At 44.6% G+C, this 23,478-nt stretch overlaps 3 protein-coding genes across 3 annotated transcripts in view; 2 read left to right on the forward strand and 1 right to left on the reverse strand.

Annotated features, from left to right (window-relative positions):
• Window positions 1-725: 725 nt before the first annotated feature.
• On the reverse strand, window positions 726-10,055 carry LOC140332825 (uncharacterized). The gene is made up of 6 exons (XM_072414020.1): window positions 7,764-10,055; window positions 5,925-6,011; window positions 5,777-5,824; window positions 2,234-2,303; window positions 1,760-1,845; window positions 726-1,030 (listed from the first exon to the last, which is right to left on the reverse strand). The coding sequence occupies exons 1-6, from the start codon at window positions 9,471-9,473 to the stop codon at window positions 944-946; spliced, it is 2,088 nt and encodes a 695-aa protein (XP_072270121.1). The 5' UTR covers window positions 9,474-10,055; the 3' UTR covers window positions 726-943.
• SCPEP1 (serine carboxypeptidase 1) lies at window positions 6,855-15,108 on the forward strand. Its single transcript, XM_072414022.1, has 13 exons — window positions 6,855-7,298; window positions 10,305-10,432; window positions 10,530-10,619; window positions 10,717-10,872; window positions 11,277-11,351; window positions 11,706-11,778; window positions 12,077-12,114; window positions 12,366-12,494; window positions 12,698-12,794; window positions 12,875-12,988; window positions 13,059-13,196; window positions 13,346-13,503; window positions 14,801-15,108. Exons 1-13 carry the CDS (start codon window positions 7,232-7,234, stop codon window positions 14,864-14,866), a joined length of 1,329 nt encoding a protein of 442 aa, XP_072270123.1. The 5' UTR covers window positions 6,855-7,231; the 3' UTR covers window positions 14,867-15,108.
• Window positions 15,109-15,963: 855 nt separating this feature from the next.
• Window positions 15,964-23,478, forward strand: part of RAB11FIP4 (RAB11 family interacting protein 4) — a 24,576-nt gene continuing 17,061 nt past the window's right edge. Inside the window, exons 1-2 of the mRNA XM_072414023.1 lie at window positions 15,964-16,226; window positions 20,859-20,946. Coding sequence (XP_072270124.1) covers window positions 16,062-16,226; window positions 20,859-20,946 — 253 coding nt within the window. The 5' untranslated portion in view covers window positions 15,964-16,061. The remainder of the gene's footprint in view (window positions 16,227-20,858; window positions 20,947-23,478) is intronic.

Below are 23,478 nucleotides of genomic sequence, written 5' to 3' on the forward strand. Positions count from 1 at the left end.
TCAGGAGATGGGAGGAACCAGTGACATGCGGCAGGGTGGGGGAATCAGGAGATAGACAAAACTAGTGACAGTTATAGGGGAGTAGATGGGTAAAACCTATGCTGGGGGGAGGGGACGCAGGAGATGGGAGGAACCAGTAACATGTAGGGGAAGGGGACGCAGGAGATGGGAGAAACCAATGTGGGGGGGATACCGAGGAATGGACATAACTTGTAAGATGTGGGGGTGAAAGAATTGGAAGAACCAGTGATGGAACCTATGAGATGTGATTGCATAGAATTTGGTGGGACCATTGCTGAACGATGGAGTTCAGTGGCTCACATACAAATAATTGTATTTATTACTTCCATCCATGTGCAATTATAATAAAATATTCCTTCCATCCTCTCCATGCTGCTTCTCTACATGAAGTCTCGCAAAGTGTTTTGTGAAGAAGATCTTTCCAGCGGCCTATCGGGACCTTGAGGTACAATGAGGGCTGAAATAACTTTGTATTCTGACTCAGACAATGGCCAAACCTGGACAAAAACAGACAAGTTGAAAGGGGCAGCCATGATGGATGCAGTCTGCCATATTGTAAGACAAAACTCTGGGCGTGTGAAAAATGAGTCCTTGTTTCTCTATGGGTGTGATGCGCTCACTTACAATCCATCCAGATTACAGAATACTAAAGGTTTTGGTTCTGAACCCACACAACAGCTGCTGCCAATGAATTACAGGCAAAGTAAAAGAATAACATTTTTTATTAGACTTGCATACAGAGAGACAGGAGGACTCCCAGTCATGGAGTACCTGCCAGGGAAGGGACCTCTAACATTTATCAGTGGTAAAAAAATTACTCCCAGAGAAGAAATTGTTATCTCCCATTGGGAGAGGCATAAAAACTAACCGCACTCTGGACATGGCCGATGCCTATCAAGGCACGAGAATGGTTGGTGATGAGTTACAACGGTTGTGGTGCAGTTCCTTCTTCTGACCCCATTTCCATCACCAGACGTGGTGACACCAGGGAACTCCATGGCTCCACAATCTACAAGGGACACACACACATTATACACATGACATATATGAAAACGATGACATAACGTCCTATTGTCCATGCAATCAGTGAAGACTTTCATGGAGCAGGACGTGTTATACATTTATGGGGCACCATGCAACGTTGGGGTCCCAGGATTCTATTTTAGCCATGAAGTTTCCTTTCATGTCCTGGTAGATTAATTGACCCCTGCCCCTACACATTTAATGTAATGTCAGCATTATATAAAGACCTCCAGTTTTCTAGCCCTATTATTAGTAGCTTGAACTTTGTATGGCACCATCTCCACAAGAAGAGACAAGGGCAGACCAGTAAGGGGAGGGGGGGATTCAGGAGATGGGAGGAACCAGTGACATGTGAGGGGGACTCAGGAGATGGGAGGAACCAGTGACATGTGAGGGGGACTCAGGAGATGGGAGGAACCAGTGACATGTGGGGGGGACTCAGGAGATGGGAGGAACCATTGACATGTGAGGGGGACTCAGGAGATGGGAGGAACCAGTGACATGTGGGGGGGACTCAGGAGATGGGAGGAACCAGTGACATGTGAGGGGGACTCAGGAGATGGGAGGAACCAGTGACATGTCAGGAGATGGAAGGAACCATTGACATGTGGGGGGGGCTCAGGAGATAGAAGGAACCACTGACATGTGGGGGGGAACCAGTATAGGTGAAAGTTGTCATACAAGTTTGGAGGTAAAAGTGAATCCTTGTACATACCTCAGAATCCGGAAGAACAGCATATTCTACAATCTCCTTCCCATCTTCTGATTCGTAGACCAGATCAAATTTCCCCGGCTCTCTCCCTGTGTCAGGAGAAATTCCTTTGTGTTATGCTTTGTGTAAACACATATTGTGTGATGTTCCTGTGATTCCCTTACTATACAGCTTTCAATAAGTCATTTTGGGTCGGGGCCCCGTGTGCAGCGCTCATTGGATGGAGATGTCTGCACATTATATGGCCACGATATAGTGTTGTCACCTAGAGAAATGTTTTCCATTACCCTGTGAGCGTGTCAGATGAAACCCACACACGTCACAGCTGTCATGATTTATTCCTGACCTGCAGGTATAGCGACACGAGCAGCACCGGAGGGAGCCCACTTCCCTTCTCCCATGATCAGAGTATTGGGAATTAGTTACAATAAATTGAATCTATTCATTGGCTAGAAGTTTTATCGGTGTAGGACTTACTTTTCTGCACGGAGAGTAGCTCCACCTTGATTTGCTCTGTCACGGGATCATAGCTACGAACGATTCCCTCCTGGAGAGGAGATAAGAGGTAATATCTGACTTCATGGTACACCCAGCATTGTTGGGTCACACAAGCTGATCCCATGACAATTGGACGCATTGTTCCTCTTTGTGAATGATAAGACATTTTGTCTGTATTGTAGGAAGGGACAAATCCCGCTTGTTACAGGACGGTCTATGTTTGCTATATGAGCAGGGAGTATTGGGAATGGTAACTAATGTACATCCACATTCCTATTGGATAATGTACTAGCCAATAGCAATGTGTCTATTCATACCATGTGTACACTAAATATTACTATAATAATAAACGATCACAATACTCACCTTCATCAGCTGTATACCATAGTAAACGCTATTCATATTGCTATACAAACACTAAAGGGTTTCTTTCTCTATTTGTCCCCTAGCTGCTGTTCTGTTGGTTTTCTTAATGCTTCGTCTACACGGACGTTTCCCCAGCGTTTAATCCGAGGCGTTTAAAGTCCCAATGCATTCCAATGGGCCAATCTGTTTCCTTCGGGCATGTTTGTGAGCTTTATCTTAAACGTTGCTTGTGACGTTTAAAAAATAAAACGCAGGGTAAACGCTTGAAAACGCTCCCATTTAACTCAATGGAGGCTTTTACAAGCGTTTTTAGCAGGACTTTGGAATCTGGAAGCCTCCTTTAATAAGGAGACTCCCAGATCTCCACCACCACACCTTGGGGAATGAGTACAGGGGCACATAAAACCCCTCACTCATTCCCTGAAATGTTAAATTATTTTATTAATGTGTGTGTGTTTGTGTAACTAAACTTTTGTTTTTTGTTTTTTACAGGTTATCCCAACGACAGGATGATTCCTCAGCCAATCAGGGAGCAGAGCAATCTGGGAGGTTCTGCAATGCTGACAGCTGTGCTCCTCTGATTGCTCCCCCAGCCCTAGAGGAGCTGTAGTATATGTTACAGATACAGAACATGTCACAGCTCCGCTAGGGCTGCGGAAGTAATCAGGGAAGCGGAGCTGTCAGCATAGCAGAGCTCCCTGGATTGCTCTGCTCCCTGATTGGCTGAGGAAAGGGAAATCCTGATGATGCTTGAGCTGTCATCAGGGTTTCCTATTTCTCAGCCAATCACAGAGCACTAGATATGAATTTGGACAAGTCTCCCCATTCATGTCTAGTGCTGAATGGCTGAGAAATGGAAAATCTCAGCCAATCACAGAGCACTAGAGGTGAATGGAGAGCCTTGTCCTCATTTAACCCCTAGTGCCGGGGATCCCTTGCTATCAGGAGGAGTCCCACAGCTGTGCTCATGTCAGGATTGCAGCCATGGGAATCATCCTGTCATTGGGATAACCTGTAAAAAAATAAAGTTTAGTTACACAAACACACACACATTAATAAAATAATTTAACATTAAAGCCTTGTCTTATTCTTTACACATTTTTTAACCCATTCAGGGAATGAGTAAGGGGTTTTATGTGCCCCTGTACTCATTCCCTGAAAGGGTTAAAATTGAAACTTTTATAAACGCTTATGAAAAATCACGGCAAATCGCATCATAGGCGCTTGTAAAAGTGCTTAACGTATATAAACGTGGTAGGAACTTTTATATGTGTTTTTGGGTCCATGTAGACCCAGCCTTAACAAAGACTAACAGCGCCACCTAGTGGTTTGGTATTGATTGGTGTAAATCTGCGGCACCCAACCTTCTTTCATCAGGGGCCCCTGCTGACATTTGTATAAAACTCACAGGCCACAATGCAATAAACATTGAAGATGTTTAAAACTAGAATGATTTTAATTTAAAATAAATTGAAATGTTTCTAATTATCGTAACCTACATGCACAAAGGAAATGACAATTTGCAATGGATACTTCCAGAGAAATGCAAATCATGTGACAGATAGCCAAGGAGTACATGTACCTACTGCTACGTCTCCCCAATCCTTAGGGATCGCAGAAGGTAAGTGGCCAGATATGTGGGGCAGGTAAAGTATTTCTGTCATGTGATGACACCTCAGCAATAACACTTTAGGGGGAGTGAGCCACAAGAGACCCCCACTTATCCTACATTATACCTACAGCTCCACTTTCTGGAGAAATTGGGGTTCAAAGAACATAAAGGGACATTTATATGTGACAGGGCCCCATGGTATGGTAAGAGTGATAACATTTTAGTAGGTGGGAAGCCACAAGAGACCCCCCCCATCCTACATTTCCTCTCCTGGTAAAGATAAATTGGGGTACACAGAATGTAAGTGTCCAGCTATGTGTAACAGGCAGACGCTCAGTCCCTCGCCCCGCAGCTTCTGCAGATTTGGTTACAGGCGGCAGTGAGCGCCCCCCCCGAGCCGGGGTTCTATGGCACAAGGAAGGGGTACCCTCAGCGCCAGTCTGAACGCAGCCTTGAAGATTTGAGAAGGGGCACCACAGCACACAGACAATTGCCAGTACCCTAATGATCATTGCCAAAGAAGTGGCCCCCAAGAGGTCCTCAACATGCAAACTGAATTTGGGGACCAAGGTTTTGAAATAGCCCTACCCTGCTTGTTGTTAGGATTTTAGGCTTGTGACCCTGTAACTCTTGGGGTCCCGTGTGTATAAAGGTTTATATATGGGGGTAATGACAGCAGTATGGACACACACACACATGCTGGGATTATCTCACAGTACAAGGGGGGCGGGGAGTAGCTGATTGACAAGTTTATAGGACACGCCCACTCAGAGAGCTCACACTGAGCATGCTCAGGAAGCTCCCTCTACTGGTAGCACTATCTGTATAGAGAAACATAGGAAACATTGTAATCCTGAATTTCACAGATCTCTGCTCATGTGTACCTACCCTAAGCTGTATCTCTATTTAGAACAATCAGCCAGGACACTGAACTACCCCCTCCCTAGCATGCACTCCATAAATACCAGGTCCAGGTACAATAAACCTTGGTGTAATCACACCACTAAAAGCATACTAACTGGCTACCAAGAGATGGCTCCTATAACATTATACGTAACATGTGGGTTATTGCTATGGTAAAAGCTCCCTGTAGAACCTTGGATGCCGTATTCTTCCCCTTCCAAGCTGAGAGGTTCTAGAGGGAGCACAGACAGTAACATGCGTACATACAAGTGTGAGGGAATGATTCATTCAAATAGAAAAACACCACAAACATGTAAAATACTTTCTATCCTCTGCTGGCACCTGCAATGTTTTATGGGCATCAGCAGGCATGGAAAGCTGCGGGCATTGCATTAGTATAGAGACTGTGGCTACCATGGCACCCAGACAGGAAGGTTCCCCTCATCAATGGAATGAATAAAGGGTGAATGTCAAGGAAGTGCCCAGACAGGACACCACAGACCATTTGATGACTACTTGACTCTGCACAGTTCTATAGCAAAACTTAGAGAAAGGAAAAAGTATGAATTCTTTAAGTGTTCTATGAGCTGCTCTGACAGAGGGCCTATGTCTACTAAATACAGATCTGTGCCTAAAGTTACCTTATAGTCCGAGAGTTCAGGCGAGTAGCTTTCATTTAATTCCAGAATCTGAAAGTAAGACAGACATAGTGTTATACATCAGAGAAATAGAGTTGGGAATTATTTCTCTACTGAGGGCATTTATTTCCACCTAGATAGAAACAATTACCTTAAAGGCGATAACTTTCCCAACTTGTGGGGGAGCAGCGAGCAGTGGAAAGGTGTTGTAGTCTTTCTTTTTCATTTCCGGAGGGTTCTGGGAAATATAAGACAAACATAAGCCAGATAATTCTTACCATAACATAACATCGGGAAACATAATGTATATTCCAAGGGGCGGAAAGGCGGGGCCAAGGATAGGCATGGGCGGAAAGGCGGGGCCAAGGATAGGCATGGGCGGAAAGGCGGGGCCAAGGATAGGCATGGGCGAGAAGGCAGCACTGTGCACACATATAAAATCAAGAGGAGCCATGGATTCAATGAATACAATGCACATAGGGAAGAGAATGAACCAAGCATATACATAAAGAAGGGGGAAGCCACACAGAAAGAAGGGGAGGAGCCACATATATACATTAAAAAGGGGGAGGAGCCACACATAAAGAAGGGGGAGCCACACATAAAGGGGAGGAGCCACACATACACATAAAGAAGGGGGGAGCCACACAGAAAGAAGGGGAGGAGCCACATATAGACATAAAGAAGGGGAGCCACACATACACATAAAGAAGGGGAGGAGCCACACAAAGAAGGGGAGGAGCCACACATACACACAAATAAGGGGAGGAGCCACATATACATATTACAAAAGGGGAGGGGCCACATACATACTCAGGGAGGCAGACTTATTTAGACATAAGAATGGGGAGGGGCCAATAAGTTATTTATATATAGTGACATGCATATAATTAACCAATAGCAAATCCTGGATCAGTCATTAAAAAGGGGGGGGGGACCAAGCTGGTACATTTAAAAGAGGAGGGTTATTAAAATATTTATATAAAATAGGAGGAGCCTAACAATGGGTGGAGTCAGGAATAATCATTAAATGGGGAGGCGCCAATATGTAAAAACAGTTGTATGCGGGGAGGGGCGTAGCACCTGATGACATCATTGTCCCGGATAAGGCGAACATTCTCCCCCGGAGGCAGCAGGCAGTCCTGCACATACAGGCACAGCGCCCCCCTCTGGTTGTGGTAGTATCGGGCACGGATGAGTTCGGACAGATCAGTCACGGTGCGGAGGTGACCTGGGTTCAATAGCATCCATATCTGGCGGCTTTCCGGCCCAGCGGGCGGCGGATACTCGAACTGTAGTCTGACCCGAATTTCCACCATCTTACCCACGCCGATACCCTGTCACGTGACCAGAGACTACCGGGCGTCACATGACTTGTCTCTTTAGGTCCGCCCACCTCTGGTCACGTTACGCCGTCTAAACCCAGAAGCGCCTGACAGTCACGTGACCTGCTGAAGAATGGAAGCCAAGTGCCTGACAGTGATCAGTGCTGCCCTCCTGTGCCTTCTACTGCCCCCTGCCTGGGGTAAGTACCCCTCCACCGCCCCCTGCCTGGGTTAAGTACCCCTCCACCGCCCCCTGCCGGGGGTAAGTACCCCTCCACTGCCCCCTGCCTGGGTTAAGTACCCCTCCACTGCCCCCTGCCTTATTATTATTATTATTAAACAGGATTTATATAGCGCCAACATATTACGCAGCGCTGTACATTAAATAGGGATTGCAAATGACAGACTAACAGGAAAATAAGTGTTAATAAACTAGCCATCCACAGAAGTGACAGCATTGCACTATCAGCCCTGCCTAGTTCTCCCCTTCTGGAATGTCTAACATAAGGGACTTTCTGGGAGATGAACATATTTTTCTGGATATGGTCTCCCATATTACATGCCTTTTGCCTTAGTGTTCCATGCACCATACCTGCTTTGTCAGCTATTGTACATGCATATGGTGAGCCGACCCTAAGTGGAGGGCTTCATTATTAAACATTCACCTGAATTATCACAGAAGTATTGGTGGCAGGTTCTTCCAGTTGCTGCTTTTTCAAGACTGGTGAGTTGTAATTATGGAAGAACTGGTTGCCATACCCTCTGCCTTTTCCTTGGTCTCCCCGTCCTCTGAAACCACGGCCTATCTGGGCCTTCCAGGGAATGAGGTCTCCTCCTCGTCCTCTTCCACGCCCATAGTTAGGTAGGATTCCCTCATGAATGACACCGGTCTCACGTCTATCGGTGTGCTGCACTGTGACTGGTTTCTTGATCCAAATATCAGAGTCAGAACAGATTTCTTTGTGTGGATTCTGGGATGTTCCATTCGTTGGTAACGCAATCACAACATTCTCCGAACTCCACACTTTGTCTGGAGCAGAGCTATCTTTCCTCTTCATCATCTCAGACTTCCTGGGGTTACTGGTGGCCTCTGATGGGTTCTGGTCATATGAAGATGATGAGTATTCCATGCTTGATTTAGGAAGTTTATGGTTTGCTTTAGTCTTATTTACAGTGATGGCGACCCCAGCTTTATTGGGCACCTTGGAAGGTTTCTTTCCTATGGTGGAGGATTCGTGGTCAGATTCGGAGGAGTCACTGGAGGAGATTTGTGTCGCACTCTTGGCTGGAAGATCGTTTGCGTTAGTCTTATTTACAGTAATGGCCGCCCCAGCTTTATTGGGCACCTTGGAAGGTTTCTTTCCTATGGTGGAGGATTCGTGGTCAGATTCGGAGGAGTCACTGGAGGAGATTTGTGTCGCACTCTTGGCTGGAAGATCATTTGCTTTAGTCTTATTTACAGTGATGGCGGCCCCAGCTTTATTGGGCACCTTGGAATGTTTCTTTCCTTTGGTGGAGGATTCGTGGTCAGATTCGGAGGAGTCACTGGAGGAGATTTGTTTCGCACTCTTGGCTGGAAGCTCGTTTGCTTTAGACTTGGTCCTGGATTTCTGTCCTTTGCTAGGTTTCTTTTCCTTGGTAGAAGATTTCTGGTTAGGTGAGGGCTCCAAGTCACTGCTGGAGATGTCCCTCGACTTCCTGGCTAGAGATTCATGGTTAGATATCTCCGAAATGGGTTTAGCAGATTTTTTGGAGGGATTCTTGCCAGAGAAGGTAAGAGGTTTTAGGGACATCTCTGAGGGCATGTTTACAGAGAGAGTACCAAGGTTTTGAAGTGATATCCCCGAGTTCTTCTTCATCGAAAGGGCAGCAAAGAGTCTAAGAGTTAGAGTTGAGGGCTTCTTAATAGGAATGGTGGTTATGGGTTGAATAGAGATCTCTGACGGATCATTTACCAGAGTGGAGGGATCCTGGTGGGATGTGGAGGGATCCTGGTCGGATGATGAGCTACTGATGGATCTCTCTCTTACCCCCTTAGCTGAAGGTTCGAGGTTTGGTTTGAGTAAATTCAGAATTTCTTGGGCTGCTTTTTGATAAGTTGAATCTTCTGAATGTTTTTTGCTTTTGTTACTTTCCAAGGACTCTTCAAGAAAACTTTCCAGGGCTTTTTCCTTTATAAGCCTCTTCTTGATTTTCTTTGCTTTCCGCCTTGCTCTTTCCTCATCCCGCTCCATCTCCTCTATAACCTCCTCATGCTTCCGATTTGTCTGACATTTCCTCTTCTTGGCGGTGATGCTGGGGTTGTCCTCTGGGTCCCCCTCATACCTCTGCCGGGATCTTTTCTTGGATAGCTGGGCTTGGCTGTCGCTGTCCATGCCATCATCTTCAGGATCGTGTCCATTCCACTGAACTCTGACAGACCAGACAGAGACGTTTTATTAGGTACAGAAGATTGGGTAGGAAGAAAACAGAAACATAGCAGAGCGTGGTGTGTATATTTCATACAAATGTGTGTAGAGGAGCCAAAAACAAGTATGGAAGGGAAGGCAGGGCCACCGATAGGTATGGATGGGGCCACCGATAGGTATGTACGGGGAGGGGGCTCACAGATACGTATGGATGGGGAGGCAGGGCCACAGATACGCATGGGGGGGAAGGCGGGGCCACAGATACGCATGGGTGGGAAGACGGGGGCCACAGATACGCATGGGCGGGGTCACAGATAGGCATGGGTGGGAAGACGGGGCCACAGATAGGCATGGGTGGGGGTCACAGATAGGCATAGGTGGGAAGGCGGGGCCACAGATAGGCATGGGCGGAAAGGCGGGGCCACGAATAGGCATGGGTGGAAAGGCGGGGCCACGAATAGCATGGGCGGAAAGGCGGGGCCAAGGATAGGCATGGGCGGAAAGGCGGGGCCAAGGATAGGCATGGGCGGAAAGGCGGGGCCAAGGATAGGCATGATTTTTTAACCATGTCAGAGATGTAAGTGGGACAATAACTGTGGAGGGATTTGAAGGCAACCCTGCCTTGGGTAAATACCCTTCTACTGCCCCCTGCCTGGGGTATGTACCCTTCTACTGCCCCCTGCCTGGGGTATGTACCCTTCTACTGCCCCCTGCTTTGGGTAAATACCCTTCTACTACCCCCTTCTGTGTTCAGGGCTTTTTTACATCCACTCCCTTACTGATTCCTGTGTCTGATAGGTGGGCAGGTAAAGGAAGACTGGAACTATGTGCAGGTGAGGAAGAATGCCAACATGTTCTGGTGGCTTTACTATGCCGACCACCCAACCAAGAACTACACCCAGGTGCCACTGGTCATGTGGCTGCAGGTGAGTAGCCATTGTCTCGCGCCTGTCCTCCCGCACTGTGTACCCGCCCTCCTCTGTGCCTAACCCCTGTGTGGATTTCTCTCCTTTTGTCTTTCAGGGTGGTCCTGGAGCTTCTGGTTGTGGATTTGGGAATTTTGCAGAGATTGGACCCCTCGATATTAAACTGAAGCCAAGAAACAGCAGCTGGGTATGTTACCCCCAGAACTTTGTCCATATTTTAGTTTGCCACGCCTGTGACACCCCCCATCCACACACAGGTGCTATGTCCTCTGTATATTCCTCAGGTGCAGGTGGCCAGTCTGCTATTTGTGGACAATCCTGTGGGCACCGGGTACAGCTACACAACGGACAGCCAAGCATTTGCCAGGGATGTGGACACGCTCACTGCAGACATGCTGCTTCTTCTCAAAGAGTTTTTTAACTCCAAAGCGGAATTCCAGGTGAGTGGTCACCTCTGCTGATTGCTGGGAATACATCGTATTACATCCCTGAAGAAGAATGAGAAACTATCTTAGTGACTTTACAGACAGGAGGAGCAGTGGGCAGCCTTTAGGTCATGGAGGTCCTTCTTATCTGTGGGGCCCCTGTAAAGGCAGTAAAGCTTTGTACACCTGCACCCCCATTCAGTACTTGCAATGTGTATTCATCACGTGCTGTGTCCCCTTTTATCTCATCTATAAAGCTTTGGGCTCTAAGCTCACCCCGGTATTGGACGGGTTTCCTCGATATTTCTTCCATCTGTAGGATATTCAGTATAACAAGTGTCGTCTGGCAGGGTCAGAGTGTTTCTTTATTCTGGCTGTGTCTTTTTATGTTTTGTGAACGGAATAATTTATCCCAACAGACAACCAGCTTTTACATCTTCTCAGAGTCCTATGGAGGAAAGATGGCCGCTGCGATTTCCCTGGCACTACACAAGGTAAGGTTTATGGTGAATGCGGAGTTCCCATATTTACATCCAATGATTTTATCAGCAGTAGTAACATCTAGAAGGGACATTTCCTGCGTGCCTGATTCACTTTTTATACAGGAAACATGTTTAGCATTCATTATCAGCAGAAGAAACATGCTAAGGAATGATCCATTTTCATCTTCTGCAGTTTTATAGCTGGAATGGGGTAAAGGGGCGGGTGGTCATATATTAGGGGGCCCATGGTAGATAAGTTACCTTCATACATCCCTGGGTTTCTGACAATTGTTCCTCGTCTTCCATCCTGTCACACCCATCTCTCTCGGAAACTTGTATCTCACCGCTTACCATCTCTCCGTACAGGCTGTGCTGGCAGGTGACATTAAATGTAATTTTGCTGGAGTGGCCCTTGGAGATTCCTGGATCTCCCCTATCGGTAAGTAGAGTCCGGATCAGCAGAATAAGGTAAAACTAAAGCGGGCACAATACAATGTACTCTAGATACACCAATAATCCTGCATGCAGTCAGGTAAGCACTAAAGGTCAGACGTGCTGGTGGGGTATCGGCCATGGGTTAAGGCTGTACCCCGGAATGATTGTAGAGGTCATGGCTGTGCCATAGATGCTATTGTGATAAACAGTTTATGTGATTGGTTGCTTGTATCATACAAGAATAATGACCTGTGAGGTGTAGTACATGAACAATCAGACTAACCCCCTTTCCCTGATTGCAGACTCGGTGATAAGCTGGGGCCCGTATCTCTACAGCATTGTAAGTACAGCTGTGCGTTTATCTTTTGTCTCTATGGGATGGGCTGTCCCATATATCACATTACTGCACGGCTTCATGGGAAGGTTTTGGCAGACAATCTCTCTTTGCACTGAATGCAGCTCACATTGACATGTAGAATAGTGACCGAGGGGTCTCTTGATTTGGCTGTAACTGTATAACGCCCTGGTATATGATGGTGATATGTGCATACATCTATGGTTGTTAATAGTCCATCCTGGCTTGTGTTGCAGTCTCTGCTAGATGAGAATGGTTTGAGGGCAGTTCAGAAAGCGGCAGACTCGGTCCAGGATGCTCTCAATAAAGGAAAGTACGAGGAGGCGACAGATCTGTGGTCCATGACAGAAGATGTCATAGAGGAGGTGAGAATTGGCTGCTATTCCTGGGGTGTCCACTGGGGGTATCTCAGTGGTGGGCATCTTGTTGAGTATCCATTAATCTTCATACTGGCAGCTTTTGTATGAATAGAAATGTAAGTTTTATTTTCTACATAATTGATGCATAATATTGAGAAATAGAAATAGATTTGCTCCATTCTGACTCTAGCAGTAATTTGTATTTGCAGAATACAGATGGAGTGAACTTCTACAATATTTTGACCCAAGATTCTCTGATGTCAAGAAAAGAGAATAGCAATGTAAAGTTCGGTAATCTGGCTCTTGGTGAGTGCATATCTCAGGTTCCTAACATTAGTTTAGAATTCAGGAGCTCATCTCATCACCTATTTATCCTCTTTCTGCAGGGAGTCTCTACCGACGCCATATCCTACCTCTCCAGGCTGACGAGCTGTCAGAGCTGATGAATGGACCAATCAGAGCCAAGCTGAAGATCATTCCAGACTCGGTCACATGGGGAGGTGAGTGTCTGGCCTGGGGTGCCATGGCAGATCCCATTCTTCATACATAACCTTATATTTGTTTTTCTAGGCCAGTCTGCAGAAGTCTTCAGAAACATGGCTGGAGACTTTATGAAGCCGGTGGTAAACATTGTGGATGAGCTCCTTGGTGCAGGGATAAATGTCACCGTGTATAATGGACAGCTGGACCTCATAGTTGACACGGTTGGTAAGTTGGATGTGATGCAGGAGGAAATCATTGTGTGTCTTTGCATTGTAGGTTCCATCTATCCACAAATACCATTTCATATTCCAGTAATGGAGGATCCACCAGCCAGCTGACAAATGTTAGTAATCATCAGCTTTCTTGTCTTCCAGGTCAGGAGGGATGGGTCAAACAACTAAAGTGGAAGAAGCTGGACCAATTCAAGAACCTGCGATGGACCCCGCTGCACCTGCAGTCCAGAGAAACCGCAGCTTTCTACAAATCCTGGGAGAACTTCAGCTTCTACTGGATTTTAAGAGCAGGGCACATGGTAAGGGGACCTGAAGGATACCTAATAATTCATCTAATTTACCTGGAGAACTTTGTAATGAAGAGAATACCATGTTTAATAGAAATGATTTGATTTGTCCTTTCTAGCACTGATCTATTGAACGCAAGCTTGAAAAAGACAAAGCTTTTATTATTATTATTATTATTATTATTACTAAACAGGATTTATATAGCGCCAACATATTATGCAGCGCTGTACATTAAATAGGGATTGCAAATGACAGACTAATACAGACAGTGATGGACCTGGAAATGTTCTGAATATGGGGGGTAAATGAGAGGGCAGAATGGAAGGTGACACCAAGACAACTTGAGCTGTGATATTGCTGTGTCAGTGATATGAATTCCACAAGTCAGCACTTTTTATCTTTCCTGATGACCCAGAGCCACATGGTCCAAGATTGCCCCTCACCACAGAAAGCCAAGTTTGTGGTTTTACTACAGAAAATGTCCCCAAAGGGATGAGCGCTCTGATTTCTAAGTCAGTTTAATAATTGGCATTATATCAATGGATTGGCCTTACACCAGTGTTGTTCCTATCTTGAAAAAGGGAGCAAAGTCATTAACAGGTAACTATAGATCAGTAAACTTAACTTCTACAGGTGGGAAAATACCTAACATTATTATAAGTGAGCAAAGAAAGCCCCAAGTTGTCACACAAGTTTACTCTGTTTTATGAGGAAGTAAGTAAAGAGAAGGTGGAGTAGCAGCTAAACTTTACAAAAGCTTTTCATACCTCACAAACGGTTAATAGGCAAGTTATGGTCTATATGTTTATAGGTGTACTCCAGGGGTTAGCATTGTCAGTGGGGGTACCCCAGGGTTCAGTGTTGGGGCCATTACTGTGTAACATCTTTATAAATGATATAGAGTTTGGGATTTCTGTGTTTGCAGATGACACCAAACTCGGCTCCCTCAGGAAGGAGTTTCAGCAACTACTATAGATTGCTTTAAGAAAAAGCTGGATGATTTCTAGAAGCACAGAATATAACTGGGGATTAACGATACCAAAATATAACCAAAACGGCTTTTCCAAATGATTTAGGGAATTGGGAAGGATTTTTTCCCTGTTTTGAGTAAGTTGTACTAAGCATTAAATAGTTTTCTGAATTATCTATGTGTATGCAGAATAGGCAGACATTGTAGTTTTATTTCCATTCTGATACAAACCTAATAGACTTTTTCCAAGCTGACTAATTATGCAATTATCTAAGTGTCAGCATGTCGCAATAAAGTTTCCCATTCGTGTATTATACTGTATATAATCCTTGTTCTAGGTGCCATCTGACCAACCAGAAACATCACTGAAAATGCTGCAGATGATTACAAACCAGGGAAATTAGTTGCAGCAGGTTCCTAGCAAACTGAACAGAATGGCGGCACTGTTGCAGTTGGGTTCCAGAATGCTTTGCTGTGGATCAGCACCGGATATACCTGTGATTCCTTCTGAGCTTTGTGCACTTATGTATAATAACATTACCCCTCAGCTTCCTTCTGACCAGTGTGGGCTCTGACACGGATTGCTACCAGGATGAACAAATGTAAATGGAATGTTTTTATATTAAATTATGAATGAAAATAATAATGCTTCCATTGTTCTTGGTGTTAAGTAATCTGCAGTTGTAGCAGTCTGAGTTTATCTAGACTCTGCTCCTTCCTCTATAACTCTCCTCCCCTGAAATACTCTGCGGGAGGACTCTGCTCCTTCCTCTATAACTCTCCTCGACTCTGCTCCTTCCTCTATAACTCTCCTCTCCTGAAATACTCTGCTGGAGGACTCTGCTCCTTCCTCTATAACTCTCCTCTCCTGAAATGATTATATTGGATCATCTCTGTATATTGTGGAGGAAAGGTCCCCACCTGGTCAGCTCTAACCCCAGATTGCAGTCTATGTTGTTACAAACCATTTACAAATCCTTTTCCTCTAGAAGCCAGGTTTATGGTAATTGTTTCATGAAATAAAAACAAACTGCCAATAGTATATACCGGTAATCCTTAAAAAGAAAACATAAAGGACAACATATCAGGTCTTTCATGTGAATTGTGATTCTGCTTCTTGTCTGGGATTCTCTTGCACTTTGTGGTGACCCTCTGGTCCTTCATTTCTTCCTGTAAGCTCTCCCTACTGATTTCTAAATCTGTCTCCCCAAATCTTCCCTTGTGTGCCCCTCATTTATTATCTCTCCTGATCTGTGGGATAGACTCTGTACAGTTGTATATCTTCTCCTCCTTCATCCATGTTCTGTATACACCTCTTCTGTTCTTGTGTTGTTTCTCTAACACTCCTTCCCCAGGTATTGTTGTATGTCTATAGATCTGTATTGTGTCTCTGTGTTTCCTCTTCATATGCCTCTGCCTGTCTCTTATATTCTGATCCTCATCTCTCTCCTCCCTCCTTTATATCCCTTTGTCCTCCATTCCTTTCCCCTCCTTCCTCCAGCTGATGTCAGATGTTGCAGCAGTGATGAAGAAGAAGGTGAAGATGGCGGTGTCCGTATTATTTAGTATAGTTGGGCTCAGTCTTCTGTAGTCGCCCTAATGGAGGGGGAAGGGGGAATGGTGGAGGATCCAGGAGGTCATCATGTCCTGCACTTTGTCCAGCGACTCCGCCACGTCTTCGATGTTTGTGACGAGGATGCTGATGGCTTCATCAAGGTGGAAGATTTCATAGGCTTGGGCCAGCAGTTCATCCAGGGGGAGGAGGTGAGGCTCTTCTATGTCCATATTCTATATAAAGGTAATAATGATCCATTCTCTGTACACCATCAGAATGGGGGAGCATTGGATCCATAACCCTGTGCCATATACATATATATTCTGGTCCATTCTCTGTACAATCAGAATGACGGAGCATTGGATCCATAACCCTGTGCCATGTACATACATTGGATCCATACATATAATGGAAGATATAATGGTTGGATGCTTGGAATTGTTGGGCTCATGATACAATGGAGAGATAATTAGGATTGGTATTGCTGTGCTACAAACCTTTTATATCATGCTGTAAATCTAGTAGTATGTTGTATACATGATTTATCCTTTTATATGACTCTTGTGATATGGAATATGGTGACCTCATTACAACATTCTTGTATTTACTAACAAAATCTTCAATAAGCTCATTGCTAGAGAATAAAAGCCGGCTGAGCATCCAGTGGTGGTTTCCAGCAGTGTGTATTGAGAAGTGGAATATGAATGGAGAGGAGGGGAATGGTGACACATGGGAACCGGTATATATGGAAATCATATCTTCATCACTGTGAATGTGGTGTACCCATGGTACAGGTGTAATATTTTCATATCACATAATAATATCATAGAGAAGGCAATAACCGATCCTCTATAATATGAGATCATATGGCAGACTTGTGTAGTGTGCAGGGAAGGAAGTCACCATATTGAGATTTGGAAACACCGGCAGATGGTGGCACAATATGGTCAGTGCTAGGACCACAAACACCATATTGTGATTGTAACAACACTGCAATATGTCAAATCCTACTGTGTGCTGTAATATCATTATGTGGCACTGTACGAGATTTCACACATTTATATACCGGATGTAGGTGCCACATATATTCTGTATGTATGGACTCTGCACAGTACCACTTCTCTTGTCCTGTACCCTGCACAGTACCACTTCTCTTGTCCTGTACCCCAGGTGTAATTCTCAGTATCTGTTCCTATTCTGTATGTATGGACTCTGCACAGTAGCACTTCTCCTGTTCCAGGTGTAATTCTCGGTATTTCCTCTGATTATAAATAGATAACACTTGGCTGTATGTATAGAGGTAATGATAATTCGGTAGAGTAGTTGCTAAGTAACAAAGTTAGGGATGTTTGTGCGGAGATATTTGGGAATGAAGCCGCTGTGTGCTCATATGGAGTGAAGTACAAAGTGCTGATCTGAGGAATATTTAGCTTTGTATGTTTCCCTCAGTGACAACCAAACTTCTTCCTTTCATTTCTCAAATCTATCGACAGCCAGAACAGGACAAAGAAAAGATGGTGAACAACAGGGCAGAAATGAACAAAGGAGAGGAGACAGTGAATAACAGAATAAGAAAGGGAAAGTGAATAATGGTGAGGGGAGTACATGTATTTACAGAGTAGGTTAGGGTGTTAGGTTCAAAAAGTCCATCAAGTCCAACCACTATGGAAAAAAACATATCCCAGATATAAAACCCTATAAGACATAGTTGGTCCAGAAGAAGGCAAAAAATCCCCGGGTACAATTTACTTCAACAGGGGAAAAATCCCTTCCTGATTCCATGAGGCAATCGGATGTTCCCTGGATCAGCAGTCTCTGTTATCTTTACTTTAAATCCTTAATCCCCAGTTATATTCTGTTACTAGCTTTATATATTGCAGCTTGGCATTGCATGCTGTTATTAAGTCTATGATCTACCAGAACCCCCAGATCCGTCTCCATTTCTGACTCCCCCAAATGTATTCCCCCTAGACAGTATGAAGCATGCATGTTGTTAGCCCCAAGTGCATAATTTTACATTTATCTAGTGTGGTATTTTACTGGGGGTTGCTCATGGTAAGGGGATGCTTACAGGGCAGAGGCAGCAGACTCCAAAAGTCCAAAAAAACAGCAGGTTTTATTTCTTTAGCCCAGTGTTACAGCACACTCCCCAGCACTTAGCAAGTAAAAACAATAAATTAGAGTGGCCTGGCTGGGCATCTAGCTACCTCACTGGGTGCCCTGTCTCTCTAACACTTATTACATCAACTCACAGTTCAAGTGTTGTTTGCCCGCTGGCTTTCCTGCAGCTCTGTCCCCTCTCCTGCAGCCTGGAACCCTCTGGCTCCCTTCACAGCCTGGAACCCTCTGGCTCCCTTCACAGCCTGGAACCCTCTGGCTCTCTTCAGCCTGGAACCCTCTGGCTCTCTTCAGCCTCTGACTGATCACCTCCAGCCTGCAACACAGTGGCTGATCCCCTTCCCTCAGCCTCTTGCTGATCAATTTCCTCTCTCCCTTGCACCTGAGTGCAGGTGCACATTTACCCAGTCAGGATTGGGTTGGGCCAGGGAACCCACCCTTTCACTCTCTTGGCCGGCTCCAGGGCCATATAGTCCCTGGTTTCATTCTAAAAAAAAACCTATCCAAACATCCTCACTTTTATTTCCCTGGAGCCTTTAATGCACATTTCTGACACTTTTAGTGACACTCTGTCACACTATATTAAATATCATTTGCCACTTGGCTGCCCAATCACACAATACATCCAGGTTTGCTTGTAGATTATAGACATCCTGTATAGATTTAACGCGTACCTAAACTCAGAAATTTCACTTTACATAAAAGGGTAGACAGCCCTCTTATGTAAGGTCAAAATATTGTTGTTTTTTTCTATTTAATAAAAAACAGTGCAGCACCGCCCCATAATTCTTGACCGTCTAGGTCAGTGTTTTTCAACCGCTGTTCCGCGGCACACTAGTGTGCCTTGAGAGATCTTCGGGTGTACCGTGGGAAATTATCCAATTTCAGTTAATTGGTCCCAAAATGATTTATTTACTGCAAAAAATTTGTCTTCATTTGTCTATACCAGCGATGTATGTGCAAACCATCTCTGGCATACAGGTTGTACCCCAATGAAAAGTCAGCCCAGTGCTCTATGAACCCAAACCCTTCCCTTCTACACCGGGACTTAACAATATGTATAAGAAAATGCTGGGTAATGAAAGAGGATGATGAATAATAGAGAGCAGACAGTGAATAAGGGAAAGAGGTGCATGAATATTGGAGTGGATGTGGTAAATAATGTAGACTAACTTGGTGGGATGAAGTATGGTGAATATTAGTAAATACTAGTGAATAATGGAAAAAGGATTGCAAATATTTGTGAATAATGGAGGGGAGACAATGGATTATGGATGGTGAATAATGGAATTCAGAAAATGGGTAACGGGTGGTGAATATTAGTGAACAAAGTATGGTGAATAATGTATGGTGAATGTTAGTGAATAATGGAGGGAGGATGAGGAATAATGTATGGTGAATATCTGTGAATAATGGAGGGGGGACAATGGATAACGGATGGTGAATATTAAAGAGAATAAAGTGAATGATGAAGGGGAGGTTTGGTGCAGATGTAGGGAGAACATCACTATGGTAAACCATCCATCACTGGAGGAGGATACCGGATTAATGATTAAGAATGGATTTTTATCTCACAAATAATTGCTGCCCAAAGAACTTCCAGCAGCTGGGCAGAAAAGACATAATGGTAGGACGGGGTCTGCGCGGAAAGATAAAAGTGTCACTGATCTCCCACAGAAATATAATCAGGTACAATTCACCAACCCAACCAATCAGCAGTTATCGTTCACTGATCATAGGACTGTAAACTGATGAATGGAGATGTTTGGTTGGCTATTCTTCCAATATTCCTCCCTATGATCCCCACCTATTCTTCCTATATTCCTCCTAATATTCCTCACCTATTCTTCCTATATTCCTCCTTATATTCCTCACCCTCGCCTATTCTTCCTATATTCCCCCTTATATTCCTCGCCTATTCTTCCTATATTCCCCGTTTATATTCCTCACCTATTCTTCCTATATTCCTCCTCATAATCATTAGCTGTCATTTCTAGGCTTGGCTTTCATTGGTTGCTGTGACATTTTGATAGAAGCCCCCTTTACATTTTGGGGTGACATAAATGCTGGTCTGTCTGATGCTGGGTCCACATGTGTGTCACCTCTGTGTGTGTCACATATGCAATGTTCAGCTCTTGCTGGAATCATGATAAATGATATATTATAAGTGGATTACGCTCTTAGATCTTCCTCTATGTTGCAGGCGGTGACAGAATCAGGGCGAGAATTCTGCTGATTATAGTCATGTAGGTGGAAATGTCTGGGATAAGAATGTAAATCCTGTGTGATGACAGGCGGTGACACGGCACTCATTTCTGTCCTGTAAAGCTTTGGGAGGAATGCAGAAATTAGGCTTTGGTATAAAAGTAAAGCCAGTCAGCCATAACCGGTCATTTCTCCCGGCTGAAATGTGATTGGTTGGTATAAGTGACCACATTGGGTTGCCTAACCGATCCTGTGACCAATGTACTGTGAGGTTTTAGCTTGAATCGGATATTCCTACCTACGCCGCTGTAAAGTGCAGAAATCTGCCCCAATCATTTGTTATTACATGTGCTTCTGTTTAGTGTAAAGATCTGCCCCAGACATGTGCAAATCCAACACTAGTAATGCCCCAGGATTCCATGTGCAGGAGGAGCACATACACACTATGTAATAATTTCCTGAACTGGTTTGTTTTATTTCTTCATATCTGATGTGATTCTTCTGTCTTCATATTACAGGTGGAAAAAGTAGTCAGATATTTGGACCCCAATGAGCTGGGCCGCATCAACTTTAAGGACTTCTGCCATGGCGTTCTGGCGATTAAAGGTAAACTTTATTACCATCAGGGTGAGAAGAGTTACTTAAGTGTTTAGTCTGATGGAAAATCGTGGTGACCGTATTATTTCTTGCCTGATATCATACTGATGGGGCAATTCTGCTCCTCTGACCCCATTGAACAACTGGATACGGGGGGGGGGGGGGGGGGGGGGAGTAGCGTGGGAAATTACAGGTAAGTATGACAATGATTTCTGTATTCTTTCCTCCTGATATCATACTCACAGGACATAGCTGGCAATCAGAGGGGAAATAGAAATAACATGGCAGCTGGGGAAGAACCCCATTCTCTAATAACATTGCTCCTAAGACTGGAAAGAAAGCACAGGGCCAGAATTATACAGTCCTGAAATCTTCCCGCTGAAAGTATTTGCTGTCATCATCTTCCATGTGAGTTTCCTCCACCAGATGGAAAGAAGTTTCTATCAGTACCTGGGATACCGGGCTGGAAATAGGATTTCACCAGGGACGTTATTGTGCGTTTTACAAATTGTGGAATTGATGGATCTTCGGCCCACCTGAAGGCTGTGATTGCCCACCCAGCTGAAATCTGATACAAAACCTACAGCAGTTGGATTCAGAGGCAAAAAAACCAATTCTGCTAAATGAAAGCATTTTGTCCATGTGTCATGGTACGTTTGGTAAACTTTCAGCGTAATGTCTCTGCTCATGCTGCAGAAACTCCGATTCTTGAAGCCTTTGTCACTCATCAGGTTGGCAGTAAACCTCGGTCAGTCTGGAATGCAATGACATCGGTGGCTCTAGAGAAAAAGATTTGTCCCGGGAAGAGAGATTAAACTGCAGTGCCACCATCAGAAGCAGAACTGATTTCCCTGGTTCCATTCTGATCTTCAGACTCTCAGTCAGTGCTAACGGAGGGAGCAGAGTCTCTGAGTCCGGCAGGTAGAAGCAAACAATAAGCAGGACAGAAATAAAAGATAACATACTCAACCCCTGGCACCCAAGTTCACAAAGCATGTCTACCATTCATGCTGGGACCTCCACCTTGGAAAGGCTGAACCAAGGTGGGTAAATGGTGAATATCTCCTGGAGTAAGGGCAGGAACCCTGGGGGTGGGGAGGAGGGTCCTTTAATTATTATAAAATTATTAGTAGGGTGGCCCTATGGGGTTAGGGGTGGAAAAGACTCCATGAGTATGTCGTCAGGAGAAGGGCCACACACAATATAAAACTTGTTTATCAGCCGACGGTCCTGAGCACTTTTTATGTAGCCCCGGAATATTCCTCTAACCTCAGAAGCCTGAATGTACTGGGATGACATGTTGTTTGGAATGTCACGCTGTTGTCACCAACACCAAAACTTCCTAAAACCACAAAGCTCCATCTATTCCCCGGGGACCAACTCCTACTCCCTGCCATCTATCAGTGACCATAAATGCTGTGCTTACCACCTAGCTTTGTCTCTGCTGCATACTAACTGCTGAAAAGCATGACTGAAGCTCTCTATATATAATTGTATTTATGTGTATGTTTTATACCTGCATACATATCTGTGTGCCTGTAAGCCAACTTTAGGCTCAGTGACCAATCCCTCCATTTCCAACAAAAGAACCCATCATTTACTGGTCAGCCATCAGCACAGGAGATTTTCATTGGTGGATTTCAAATTTGAATTCTATTAATATGTGTACTATGTCTCCCTCTAGTGGAATTTTTCCAGTAAGCACCTTTATTTACGTGGAACATCTGGGGAGTGTAAAAGCAGTGAACAAGATTAATTTTTAAATAAACTTATGCCTGGAAAAGCATGTGTTTCTGTAATGAAGGCTTCATATGTTGAAATATTTTCTCAGGATCTGTGTCCACTGACTTTTGTTGATTTCAAACAGGTTTTGCATTGCCATACAGGTCTATGGGATAATAAATCATGAAATCTAGATAAGAAGGCCGACAGCACATCAACTGTGATGGTCAATAAATTCAGAACGATCTTAGAAACATCTCAAACTGATATCTATCCAGTGTGATCGGCCCTTAAGCTTAGTACACACGTGCAATGGTTCTTGGCTCAGGGCTGATATCGGACGAGAATTTGGCGTGTGTACAGTGCTCGTTGTCTAATTGTAATGAAAGTGAAGGGGAGAGAGCACAGCGGGGTGCTGCTCCGTCGTTCTACACTCTCCATAGAGCAGAACTGTGATATATGTACACCTTACACATGCTTAGACAAGCAATTGTAAGATGTTTCTATACAATGTCACTATATACAGTCTCTTGGTGATTGCATATAAAAGATTACAATATTTCAGGTTGCAGAAGTCTGGTTGTACAGCGCCACTTCTTTCTACTAGGAAACATAATGTCACAGGACACAAAGTCTGCTCTGATGCTGTGATGGTACGCAACGTATCCTGTGATCGTATGCAACGTATCCTGTGATGGTACGCGACGTATCCTGTGATCGTATGCAACGTATCCTGTGATGGTACGCGACGTATTCTGTGATCATACACAACGTATCCTGTGATCATACACAACGTATGCTGTGATTGTACACGACGTA

This window comes from Pyxicephalus adspersus, chromosome 6 (assembly GCF_032062135.1).
Source record: "Pyxicephalus adspersus chromosome 6, UCB_Pads_2.0, whole genome shotgun sequence".
Classification (NCBI taxonomy): Eukaryota; Metazoa; Chordata; class Amphibia; order Anura; family Pyxicephalidae; genus Pyxicephalus; species Pyxicephalus adspersus.

What these genes read in the sequence shown, in the direction of transcription:
- LOC140332825 (XM_072414020.1), bottom strand. Translation starts at nt 9,473, where the DNA reads ATGGACAGCGACAGCCAAGCCCAGCTATCCAAGAAAAGATCCCGGCAG. An exon ending in CTGAACTCTCGGACTATAAG is followed by an intron (nt 2,304 to 5,776) that starts GTAACTTTAGGC and finishes TCTCCTCTCCAG; the next exon opens with GAGGGAATCGTTCGTAGCTA. An exon ending in CTGTTCTTCCGGATTCTGAG is followed by an intron (nt 1,031 to 1,759) that starts GTATGTACAAGG and finishes TGTCCCTTGTAG; the next exon opens with ATTGTGGAGCCATGGAGTTC.
- SCPEP1 (XM_072414022.1), top strand. Translation starts at nt 7,232, where the DNA reads ATGGAAGCCAAGTGCCTGACAGTGATCAGTGCTGCCCTCCTGTGCCTT. An exon ending in AGCCAAGAAACAGCAGCTGG is followed by an intron (nt 10,620 to 10,716) that starts GTATGTTACCCC and finishes TATATTCCTCAG; the next exon opens with GTGCAGGTGGCCAGTCTGCT. An exon ending in TTTCCCTGGCACTACACAAG is followed by an intron (nt 11,352 to 11,705) that starts GTAAGGTTTATG and finishes CTCTCCGTACAG; the next exon opens with GCTGTGCTGGCAGGTGACAT.